At 42.5% G+C, this 12,778-nt stretch overlaps 1 protein-coding gene and 1 long non-coding RNA gene across 19 annotated transcripts in view; one reads left to right on the top strand and one right to left on the bottom strand.

Moving 5' to 3' along the window:
• The window catches only part of IQCH (IQ motif containing H), a 220,420-nt gene that overhangs the window by 23,456 nt on the left and 184,186 nt on the right, over window positions 1–12,778 (bottom strand). For 7 of the 15 annotated variants that reach the window (XR_014060030.1, XR_014060029.1, XM_081511827.1 and 4 more), the window contains one exon: window positions 3,668–3,838. The exons of 2 other annotated variants lie outside the window; for them this stretch is intronic. Coding sequence is in view for 11 of the 13 variants with exons in the window: in XM_081511827.1 (XP_081367953.1) it covers window positions 3,668–3,838 (171 nt within the window). In the remaining 2 variants the exon portion in view is untranslated. Of the gene's footprint in view, window positions 1–896; window positions 2,008–3,229; window positions 3,392–3,667; window positions 3,839–12,778 lie in introns of those variants that run through there. 6 more of the 15 variants (XM_081511839.1, XM_081511840.1, XM_081511833.1 and 3 more) reach the window with 4 other exon arrangements.
• The window catches only part of LOC145514311 (uncharacterized), a 178,579-nt gene that overhangs the window by 46,166 nt on the left and 119,635 nt on the right, over window positions 1–12,778 (top strand). For all 4 annotated transcript variants that reach the window (XR_014060039.1, XR_014060037.1, XR_014060038.1 and 1 more), the window contains exon 5: window positions 4,007–4,257. This is a non-coding gene — a long non-coding RNA (uncharacterized LOC145514311). The remainder of the gene's footprint in view (window positions 1–4,006; window positions 4,258–12,778) is intronic.

The following is a 12,778-nucleotide window of genomic DNA, read 5'->3' as shown; positions in this document are numbered from 1 at the left end:
TGACCCCTGACTTCCAGTGCAGTCATGTTCTCTCCAAATTCCCACTGGCCACATTTGGAGTGTGTGGGAATTTCAGAGATTAGCCTTTTCTAGGAAAACAAGGGGAAAAAAAATAGAAGACAAAATATTACTGGTAGAAGTCTAGTTTTATTAAACTACCTTTCTAAATCACAATCTAACAAGAACGCTTCAAGCTAAATAAAGGAAGCTTGAAATACTCCTTTTCACTGGAGAATATAATTTTGCTTCAACCACAATTTAAATTGATTTAGTTCTGAGCACCAGCACTTGAAGTGTGGAGCATATTCTATTTTCGCCATGATACTTGTTTTGACAGTGATGCATTTCAGTTGACATAGTTGAAATCCTTATGTAATAAATCTCTGCCTGAAAATTAATCATGTTTATAATATTCTGAGAATTAATAACACCCATTGCCCAAATCATTAACTTAAAAGAGGAGCTTCCAAAATCTGTTCTCAGCAGTAAGGGACCACAAATAAATGAATGCTTGATAAAATAATCCAAGTAGCAGTTTAACAAGCGTAAACTTGAATGTGGTGGCAATAACACAGAACTATTGTTTAAGGGTTGGCAGAGGCTGATGAGGTTCTTATTTCAGTTACGAAGCAGGCATCCACATGCATAATGAACTGCTCTCTGAATTATTAATGTGTTGCTTATTTAGCCTCATCTGTCTAGAAGATAATGTATCCTAACTCTAATGAGTGATTGGTTTTGTACATAATTACAGTAGCAGCAGTAGTGGGGAAATGTGTGCCTTCAAAGAAGGAGTTCTAAAAATAAAGTCATCACATAAACTCTGTTGTTGTTGCATTCTATCAAAATCAAACCCGAAGCGTTGGAGAATTCATAATAAATTACAGGAGACAGAATCATTATTAACATCATAATTTAACACAAAAGGTTTTACTTAATCATTCATTACAGATCATGTGCTGTTAAAATGCTTATAAATGACTGGGGTTGTTTTAAGATGTTTGCAGAGATGATCCCTTTTGGCCACGTCACCAACTGTAGTGTGGAGGGTCCACTGAGAGAGAACAGTAAAAACGGGTAGAAAAGGATAACAATTTATGTCCACTCTGACAGAATGTTAATTAAAAGTTAAAAAGCCGTTAGGTGACTCCTTTTCATTTTCAAAACACACACGTCAGGGACTCATCTGATCTTGTTTCCACCTTCAAGTGGTTATTTGTGGAGGACACTGGACCAGAAGTCCATGCACGTGGTCTAAACGGGTCTAAATGAGAGTGATTTGCCACCTGTTTCTACTAAGGGGACAATAGCTCTTCTTAGAGTTCAGAAAAGTTTTTGCTTTCCCCCTGCACAGCATATTATTTAAAGGAATAGGCCCCAACTAGAAATCTTTTATAGGGACTCATTCTGAACATGCCCTCATTATTCCTAGGTTCTATCTGTGCATTTCCTTTTACTTGTCTTCAAAGGGGCTTGTCAGCTGACTGATTGTAAACTTGACAGCATCACAGTCTGTTCACACTTGTTCAGGAGCTTCACTTTGGTTGTCAATTGTACCATGTGCATGTGTGCACGCTTCCTTTAAAACTTTCCCATCACAGGTACACATATGCATCGGAGCACGTGTGTACACGTGCACAGTGGCACGAGGGTGAGAACCTCAGTTTATCTTTCTACAACCAAAAGTACTTTCAGTTTGTCCCTCCATCAGTAAACCTGCATAGCTCTTCTTCAGTGATTGTAGAGACATTTGATTTACTGAAGATCATAATGCTTCCCTCTTGAGTGCAGACAATTCCTAAAAGTGTTTTAGACTCTTGATCTCAGGAGAATTCCTGTATGTTGCCTTCAGCTAGGATTGAAATCTATAGGCAAGACGGGGAAGATGGGAGAGTGCTTCTAATTCCAAGTGAAGCTTCTGCTTGCAGGTTTCTGAAGCAACATATTTAAATGCAGCGAACTGTCTTTGGAAGTCTTGTGTTGAATACTAACTCAGCTTCCAGCTTCCTTTGGGAAATGGCATGGAGTTAGTTTTGCTAAGCCAGAAGGTATCAAAATCTACTGCTGTCCCTCCCTCTGGCACTGAACTTAGAGTCTTGTAAAGATCCCTTTGGTGAGGACAGAGGGAACAGGTGGGACCAAACCTGGGATATCCCTAGCAAGGTCCTTGGTCTGTTTCTCATCCCTAGTCCAATTCTGCTTCTCATCTTAATAAGCAAAGAGATCTAAGGGATTCGCATGAACAAGGGTATCTCACAGGACAAGTGAATTGAGGAGGAGGAGGAGGCTGCTGCTTGAGCCCCCCACAAGACAGCTGGCACCCTTTTCAGGCTACCCTTCCAAGTGTACGCTGAGTTCCTGCTAAGGAAGTTGACATAGGGATCCTTGGCAGAGTCAAAACAGGGTTCCTTAAACCGAGAGGTGTCTCTTGGATCCAAAGAGACTCAAGAGAGAGGCAGCAGATACTGCTCTGAAATGATATCTCTAGGGAACTGGTGTGGGGGTTCTATTAACCACTGGCATTCCTCTTTTATCTGCCTGACATATTCAGATCTCAAGTAGAGCTTCATTTGCAAAAAGGGCACAAAGCCCACTATTGTGAGAGGAGGCAGAAGAAACCCTCTGGCATGGTCAGAGCAGCTGTGGCTTGAGCCCCAATCTGCTTGCATATCCCACCTATAGGAAGGGCCATCTGGTCCTCTTGACCTTTGCTCTCCTTCCCCAGGACCAACCTAGCCCACTGTCCCCATAGAGGTTTACCCTTTGTTACCCAGAGTCCTGAGGTTGGTAAACCTTAACCAGTCCCAGAACTACTGCCTCCAGCCCCCTAGAGATAAGCTAGGGAAGAGATGGGAGACTGGGCCATGGATCATGAGGGGCCTCATCAACCAAGCTGAGAAGTTGGAATTTTCCCAAAAATGACAGGAGTCATTTCAGAATCATAAGTAGGGGAGTAACATGCTCAGATTTGCCTTGACTGCTTTGACTACCTTGAGAGGAGGCAGGGAATCTTAGTGAGAAGCTATTATAACACTAGTGTGAGACCCTGAAAACTGAAATGAAGGCTGTATCTTTGATGGGGAGAGGAGGGGTCAGAGTTGAGGCATTTTAGCAGCAGGCAACAACTTGAGCTGCTTGCTGACTGGATGTTGGGACATAGGGTGACTGATCAGCTTCTGGCCTGACTCACCAAGAGGAAGTATAAGGAAGGAGAAACCTTGAGTGCAACTGTGGGTATTTTGAGCCTGAAGACTCTCCAACATTCTGTTGAATATGGAATCTATGAGTCGGAGGCTCAAAAAAGAGATTTGGGCTAGAAAAATACATGTTTGGTTGGAAGCTTCTGGTAACTGCAGCAGTGGATATAGATGTACTTGTCCTGGGAAGTGAGCTGAGAAGAGAACAGAGGGGAACACCTAGACATCCAGCCCTGGAAAGCCCCATGCTCTTCCATTCTTCCACATGGTGCTTCTCCCCATTCCTACATTCCCCGTTCCTATAGAATGCTGCCTCCCCTCTCCTATATTCATATACCAGAAGCCCATTTTGGAAGATTCAAAGATTTGCCTGAAATTCTTTCTTCCCTCTGGACCCATAGAGCTTGGCACACAACCAGAGCTCAGTAAATGGCACTGAGGAGAATCAGGATGCATCATTGGTCACTTACCGGCACTTTCTGAACATTTAGGTTGCTCATTTTCTTGTCTTTCTTGGGAGCAAAGCGGGGCACTTCAAGGGTGCTCAAACTGCAATCCAGGTGGCCATTGGTCAAGTATAAGGTGAGCTGAGTAAGGGCCAGCTGGTCACTGTACGAGAGATTGAGGCCTGTTGCCCACACCTGAGTAGAACAGGAACCGCGAAGTGAGGGTACGAACAACCAGCAGGAGAGAAGGCCCCTACCATCCATGACCCCGCCCTGAACCACCCTGAACCACACCAGACCCGACTACACCAGTGAATACGTGACTTAAGATGCTCTTGCTCATGTTTCTCCTTTGTTCAACAGGATAGAGCCTTCAATCTGATTCGTGTCAGAAGATTCAAGGTTCTTGTGGGGCGTTTACACAACTGTAAATACCTGGCCAAGATAATCTGATGGAGAGGCCTGGTTCCGAAAGTCTCCTGTACCCTTTGATTTTTCTGCCTGTGCTTGGCCATTTCTAAAGTGGCCAGTGCAAGGCTTTCAACTGAGAAATGAAGTTGGATGGGAACTCCAGAGGATGCGGAGTTAAAGGGGAGCAGACAGAGCTGGCAAAGGTGAGTAAATATTAGAAAAGGGCAGTTTGCCCTGGCTTCAGAAAAAGCAGTGCTGGCTTCTCTGGGAATTGTAATATGATTCTTCTTTTTTTTGGAGGGAAAATAACTTTTTTATTGTGGAAAGTTTAAATTTAGTTTTTGGGTTTTTTTTTTGTTAAATTGGAGGATAATTGCTTTACAATGTTGTGTTGGTGTTTCTGCAGTACAACAATGCAAATAAGCTATAATTATATATATATATCCCCTCCTTCTTGAGCCTCCCTCCTTGCTCCCATCCAAGCTCTCTAGGCTGTCACAGAGCACCAGGCTGGGTTCTCTATAATGCAGCTTCCCACTAGCTATCTATTTTACACATGATACTGTATATATGTCAATGCTGCTTTCTTAATTCATCCTTCCCTCTCCTACCCTGCTGTGTGCACAAGTCCGTTCTCTATGTCTGCATCTCTATTTCCTCCCTGCAAATAGTTTCATCAGTACTATTTTCCTAGATTCCATATGTTGCAATATGATTCTTAAGGGAAGCTTAGGGTTGGCCGATAAGCCTTAGCTCTACTACTATTTTTACCTTAAGAGGAGAAGAAAGTCATTTCGCCCACCCTATGCCAGGAAACCATGATAGTAGTCACCATAGCTGAATACCAGGGTTATTAGAAGGATGTGTGCATGCATGCATGCTCAGTTGTTCAGTTGTGTCCAACTCTTTGTGACCGCATGGACTGCAGCCCACCAGGCTCCTCTGTCCATGGAATTTCCCAGGCAAGAATACTGGAGTAGGTTGCCATTTCTTACTTCAGGGGATCTTCCTGACCCAGGGATCAAACCCCTGTCTCCAGTGTTTCCTGCATTAGCAGGTGGATTCTTTACCACTGTGCCACCTGGGAAGTCCTAGAAGGATACTATGATGCAATAGAAATTAAAATGCTTTGAGAGACAGATACATGTAAGCAATAAATTACCTCTTAAGTCATTAGATGCTTGATTAATGTCCAGTAACTCCCTTGACAGATACTTACTGAGCATCTACTAGGTGCTAAACTGCTGTTGGCAATGTGGGTCATGTGCTACCCTCTCCTGTGGCAGACCATCCTTAATTTCTCTTGTCACTCCCCTACCCTACCCTGAATCCAGAATCATCCTCAGTTCAATGCTCAAGGCGTATTACTGTGCTAGTCATCTAAGTGTAAAAGGCAGAGGCATGGATCCTACTACCAAGAAGGGGAAGACAGAATCATATTCAATTAATTATAACACAGTGAACACTTGAGGGATGGAACAAAGTACCACCAAAGCAGAAGGAATGGACAGATCGAGTTTGGCTAGTGATGTCAGGGCTGTATCATGGAGAAAGTAACATCTGAGCTTTGACAAGTCACACACACATGACCAGTCTCTGTGTGTCAAGTACCTCCAGTGTGCCAGGGGCTTCACAGACATCTCAGATCTTTATAATAACCTTAAATATAACAGCTCTATGTCACTGATAAAGAAACAGAGGTTCAGAAAGGTAACTGTGTCTAGGAAGTGGTGGTACTGGGGTTTGAATCCAGTTTGAATACAGTTCTGCCTGGCACTAAGTCTACCCTCTGCCCCTTCCCTGCTGAAGGAGATGGCATCAATCCTGACCCAGTCCATCCTTACCCTGGACCAGTTTCCCAATCATACTAAAAGCTAAAGCACAGAGGATCAAACATGTTTTTGTTTAATATATCCATGGCATGGAAATGTCTTGTGGAGAAAACATGAAGTATTGTGTTTCTGGAGTATGCTATAATTAGCAGTAATGCATTTTCACTGTAGGAAGTTGGAAACTAACACATTTTCATGAAGACTTGATTAAATAGTTTTTCCCCTTAGAAGGCCTACATGTGCCTCACACACCAACTTGGTATGTTAAAGTACATAATACATCTGCCCTAGAGTGGACGCCTGTCAAACAAATCTAGCAGTGAGTGACTTGGGTAAGCATTGAATGTAAATGGCATCATTATAAGGATATTAAGAGGTCAGGCTGTCAAGGCCCCTTGCTAAACTGAAGCTAATTTCAGGAGTCATATTCGCACAGTAATGCCGTTTTATAATAGCAAATAAATCACATTTGCAACAATTGTTAAAAACTAACTGCCAAGTATCTGTTGCAGTTGTAAATATCCTATTTGTCAACTTAAATATTTCCTGCTGTATGGCATAAAATGCAAATCAGATGAGGACAGCTACTTTTCCTTAATATGAGAAAGTGAACTTGCTGTTCTTACATGTCGGGCAACTTTTTTTCAGAGCTTCTATTGATGCTGCAGAGTCCTTGATCAAAGGAATTACATATAACAAACATTACTAATATTATGTTAATAATATTAATGTTTGGGTGATAAGGATTTTAGTGGGAAGCAGAACAGAGTAGGGGAATAAGAATCAAAGAGTTGGAGAGCCTAAATCTGGCCCTCGCAAATAGTGCAAACTTGAACAGTTATTTAAACTCTCTCAGTCTCAGTATCTTTATGTGTAAAAGGCACAAATGATAATACATACCACAAGAGGTTTTGAAAGCAAAATAGAATAAATGGATATAAAATTCCCTTACATATTATAAAGTTCAATACAGATGTTATTGATGAATACTAAACATTTCCTTTAAGAGGAGTAGAATTTTAGGAGACACATTTTCAGTTTTCTATGCAGCTATTAGATTGCCTCATTTAATAGCTATTTTCCCCATTCATAAACATTGGGTTCAACCTCACAACTCAATCCAGTTGATGGTTAGGTGTGAACAAGGTTGGTATTAACTCTATTTGACCCACGAGGATGCTAAGATCAAAAAGTGGCTTCATGGTTTGCCTAAGATCACAGAGCATAGGCCAGAACTCTGAACTTTTTGTAGATCCAAAGTAGTTTTGCTACCCCAGGCTTCCCTAACCCCTTGGTTCACAAAGGAAACAGAACAAATTTCTTCAAGCCTTTTCCTCAACAGCAGGCTTGCCTGAATTGCTCAGATAATTGTTCTGTTCTCCATCTGGTTTTTCTATTGAAGACACTGCCTAAGGCATCTTTGTTTTGCAGACAAGGGTTCCTATTTCCCCCTCTAGACTGTCAGCCCTTTAGGGGAAACTGCTGAGTCTTTGTCTTCTGAGAGCGCCCAGTGTCTGGGGCAGGCTGGCTCCCAGCAGGGCACAGCAGCACCTCTGAATTTTCACAGTGAACTCCTCCACAGCCTTTCAGGGACTGGGTCTAAGTGAGGCTCTGGAAGCTGGTTTCAGATTTAAAGGCAGCAAATATTCATTGAGCATCAACTCTGTGCCAGCCCTAGGCTTTCACACATATCTCATTTGGTCCTATTTTGATCTTGGATTTTGCTGTTACGTTTAGAACTCAATCTCTCTCGACAATGGATACTCCCAACACACTTTAGATGTGAGATGATGTACATAGCACTGTAAAAAGGCACTGTGACTGGGATGGAGAGAAGTAGATATATTTTTAAATGTTTAGGAGGTGGCTTTGACGTTACTTTAGGACTTGAAATTACTAGCTTGATAGGTTAATTGGTTAGATGTGAGGGTGAGGGAAAAATACCATTGAAGGTTAGTGCTTGGAAAGACTCTCAGAAATCATCTAATACAGTCAGTTTATCTTATAAATAGAGTAACTCAAGTGTAAGAAGCAAAGTGGTTTGCCCTGGGTTTCAGAGCCAGGTATCAAAGGGCTGGGACAAGAAGCCAAGCTGTATCAGCTGCCCATTATAAAGCACTTGTTGATAGTTGTTCGACTGATTTATGATATTCAAAACCCATTTTGTTAAAAATGGCTACAATACTAGAGAGGTTTACATTAAGGCATTAAGAAGCATGAAAAACACAAAAAACTTCATCTCGGCAATACTTGTAAAATTGAAAATTTGCAGCTGTACAACATCTGGTCATTGGCTAAGGAGATCATGACACATCCATGTGATGGGAGAGTCTATGATATGATCATTAAAGACAGTGATTGCGAATAACTTTTGATGATGTAGGAAGATACATAAAACAGCAAGAGAAGGATATAAAGTCATATTGTCTATATGACTTTGTAAAAATTATATCTAGAAAGGACTAGATGACAATATAACAAAATGTTAACATTAGCAGATTTATGGTAAGTAAAATTATATATAAACTCATGTATATTCTAGATCTGCACTATCTGTTATGGTAGCCACTGGACACGTGTACCTATCAAGCACTTGAGATGTGTTTGGTTCGAATTCAGATATGCTATAAATGTAAAGGGCTTGCCTTGTGGCTCAGCTGGTAAAGAATCTGCCTGCAATGCAGGAGACCTGGGTTCGATCCCTGGGTTGGGAAGATCCCCTGGAGAAGGGAAAGGCTACCCACTCCAGTATTCTGGCCTGGAGAATTCCATGGACTACATAGTCCATGGGGTCACAAAGAGTCAGACACGATGGAGCGACTTTCACTTTTACTTTCATAAATGTAAAATACACACCAGACTTTGAAGAATCAGGAGGTAAAAAAGAATGTGAAATATCTCAATATATTTATATGCAGATTACAAGTTGAAATGATACTATATATGGATAACATGTCAAATGATACTATCTTGCTTATTTTAAATAAAACACATTATGTATTAAAATTATTTTAATTGATTTTTCAGTTACATTTTAAAATGAGACTACTTCCCTGGTGGCTCAGAGGGTAAAGAATCTGCCTTCAATGCAGGAGACCTGGGTTAGATCCCTGGGTCGGGAAGATCCCCTGGAGAGGAAATGGCTGCCCACTCTAGTATTCTTGCCTGGGAAGTCCCATGGACAGACATGCCTGGCAGGCTACAGTTCACGGGGTCGCAGAGAGTTGGACACTGCTGAGCGACTAAGCATGAGTAGAAAATTAAAATTACACATGTGGCTTACTTATGTGGTTTACATTCTATTTCTAATTTGATTGGTTGCAAAAAAAAGTCCATTGCACCTTCCACCAGGGGCAGGGCCAGTGGGGAGAGAGGGCTGTGGGAGAGGTGCTGCAGAAGCCCAGCTCTACACTCCCTGACTGGGCTGGGCTAGATGCAGTCCACACTGCAGCTGCGGTGGCAGAGCTGGGGCAAGGTAGGCAGAACACGGGGCAAGGCAAACCAAGAAGCTACATCAACCTCAGTGCTTCTAAACAAGCATGTGAGAACTGAAGACAAGGTCAGGCAGAGGCGAACTTGTCCAGAATTGTTCAGTTCCAAGGTTCTGGGTCCTGCTTAGACTGTAAGCTTTGGGATGAAATGGTAATAACATGTTTCTATGTGGGGAGGTGTGGGAGACAGGGTCCCGGTATTGAGCCCTTTTTGCCTCAGGTGTTCCAGGCAGATGGAGGCCGCCTGCTCACCCCTGCTGTTCCTGCCTCTTTCCTGTGACAGGCAGGATGGATGGGTGGCAGAGGGTATAGATGTGGGCAGATGTGCTCAGGCCCAACATCCTGCGACTATCTCCAAGGGCAAATAAAACAGCAAAGAGTTTGGTCTTGCCGAACTTCTCTTTCCGGCATTGGGGTAGGTATGGGATTGAGAGACTAATTTATAGATCAAATAACGACATTCATTGAAGAATCAGAGAATTTCAGAGCTGTCAGAGTCTGGATGTTTTGCAAACCCATCTTTAGGTTTTCTTTCCTCCTTTTTCTTTATTTGTGAGAAGAAGAATCTGATGTTCCAGACAGGGTAAGTGGCTTGCTAAAGGCCCTACTCTCAGTACCATGCTGCTACTGCTAAGTCACTTCAGTCGTGTCCGACTCTGTGCGACCCCACAGACGGCAGCCCACCAGGCTCTGCTGTCCCTAGGATTCTCCAGGCAAGAATACTGGAGTGGGTTGCCATTTCCTTCTCCAGTGCATGAAAGGGAAAAGTGAAAGTGAAGTCGCTCAGTCGTGTCTGACTCCCAGCGACCCCATGGACTGTAGCCTACCAGGCTCCTCCGTCCATGGGATTTTCCAGGCAAGAGTACTGGAATGGGGTGCCATTGCCTTCTCCGTACCATAGTCTAAGACAAATATTTGTGACTCTTGGCAAGTCACCTCTCTGGGCCATTTTTCTCCACTAATCAGGTGATAATAGTCCTGGTGGACCCTCCCTCAGCTGCATCTATGAGGCTCATTAGGAAAATTTCTAAGCTTGTATAGAATTTTTTTCTATTTTAAAATTTTTATTTATTATAGAACCTTTTATTCTGGTAATAAATATGGAAAAATAATCAGTAGGTTGTTAAGAATATTCAGTCTTGGGCTTCCCTGGTGGCTCAGTGGTAAAGAATCTGCCTGCCAATGCAGGAGACATGGGTTTGATCCCTGGTCTGGGAAGATCCCACATGCCACGGAGCAGCTAAGCCTGCATACCACAGCTACTGAGCCCATGTACCACAACTACTGAAGCCTGCATGCCCTAGAGCCCGTGCTCCACAACAAGAGAAGCCCCCACAATGAGCAGCCCTCGCACTGCAACTCAAGAGTAGACCCCCCCAGCTCACCTTAGCTAGAGAAAAGCCTGCACAGCAGCGAAGACCCAGCACAGCCAAAAATAAATAAATAAAATTAGAAAGAAACAAATTAAAAAAAAAAAATATTCAGTCTTTTTTCATTTGAATTTTTAAATTGAAGCATAGTTGATTTATAATACTATGTTAAAGTGTACAGCATAGTGATTCAGTATTCTTACAGATTATACTCCACTTAGAGATATTATAAAATATTGACTATATTTCCCATGCTTTAAAATATATCCTTGTAGTTTATTTTTTAAATAATAGTTTGTATCTCTTAATCCCTCATTCCTATCTTGCCCCTTTCCTTGTCCCTCTTCCCACAGGTAACCATTAGTTTGTTCTCTGTATCTGTGAGTTTGTTTCCTTTTTTTTTTTTTTTTATATTCACTAGTTTACTTTTTAGATTACACATATAAGTGATAACAAACAGTATTTAGCTTCCTCTGACTTATTTCACTAAGCATAATAACCCCCAGGTTCATCCGTATTATTGCTCATGTGGAATTTTTTACAAAGGTAGATCCTCCAACTAAGGCTTGCAAGAGATGCAGCACTGAGAATTCATTCACTACAGAGATAACATCAGGCCTTTAGAACAAAGTGTGATACAGGACCCACTTCCTCAGCAGCCTGTCGTGGCTGGAGGATATGTGCACCACCATTCATGTCTTTATTCACAGTCCCAACATAATAGGAAACCTACTGTTTGACCAGTGGATTCTTTCTAGAGCAAAACCAAACCCTCAGTCAGACCCACGGCTATGCCTAAGTTGTGGAGGTCAGGCCACCTCTCTTCTGGCTGGGCTATACAGTCATGGGTAGCCAAGGTTCCCCCTGTCCTTACTGATGTGTCTAAAAACAGAGCCAGGGGCTTATTTCTTACTTGTAACTGTGGAAGTTGGGAATCTACTTGAGGGTGGTGAGCAGAGGAGTGCCGTGATATAACATATTTTTAACTGCCCTAGTTGCGGTGGGAAGAAGGGACCGTGAAAGGACAAGGATGGAAGCAGGAAGGTCAGCGAGGAGGCTGTTTCTGTAGTCTGGGTGAGAGATGATAGTGGGTGGTTCAGTATGGTAATAGTAGCGGGTGGGAGAAGTGGCCTTATTATAGATACACTTCAAAACTAGAAACTAAAGGGCTTTTTGATGGGTTGAATGCAGGTGTGAGAGAAAGAGAGGAATCAAGGATGTCTCTGAGAACTTTGCCTTGAAAAAATGGCAGGATGGGACTTCACTGGTGATCCATGGTTAAGAATTTGCCTGCCAATGTGGGGGACACGGGTTCGATCCCTGGCCCAGGAAGATCCCACATGCTGCAGGGCAACTAAGCCCCTGCACCTCAACTACTGAAGCTCACACACTCTAGAGCCTGGGAACCACAACTACCGAGCCCACGTGGCTTAGAGCCTGTGCTCTGCAATAAGAGAAGCCACTACAATGAGAAGCCCACTCACTGCAACTAGATAAAGCCCATGTGCAGCAACAAAGACCCAGTACGGTCAAAAATACATAAATAAATATTAAAACAACAACAACAAAAAAACAGAAGGGTGGAATTACCGTGTACTGCCTGGGACAGATTGCTTAGTTTAGAAATTTAAACTAGGAATAGTTTAAAGGATAAAATTAAGATTTCAGCCTTGGCAATAAATGCTGGAGAGGGTGTGGAGAAAAGAGAACCCTCTTACACTGTTGGTGGGAATGCAAACTAGTACAGCCACTATGGAAAACAGTGCAGAGATTCCTCAAAAAACTGGAAATAGAACTGCCATATGACCCAGCAATCCCACTGCTGGGCATACACACTGAGGAAACCACACTTGAAAGAGACACGTGTACCCCAATGTTCATCGCAGCACTGTTTATAATAGCCAGGACATGGAAGCAGCCTAGATGCCCATCCCACAGACGAATGGATAAGGAAGCTGTGGTACATATACACAATGGAATATTACTCAGCCATTAAAAAGAATACATTCGAATCAGTTCTAACGAGGTGGA

Source organism: Giraffa tippelskirchi, chromosome 7 (genome assembly GCF_054371585.1).
Source record: "Giraffa tippelskirchi isolate mGirTip1 chromosome 7, T2T-mGirTip1v1.2.pri, whole genome shotgun sequence".
In the NCBI taxonomy this organism is placed as follows: domain Eukaryota; kingdom Metazoa; phylum Chordata; class Mammalia; order Artiodactyla; family Giraffidae; genus Giraffa; species Giraffa tippelskirchi.
Note: the sequence above shows the minus strand (reverse complement) of the source record. Positions and strands in the feature narration are given on the sequence as shown.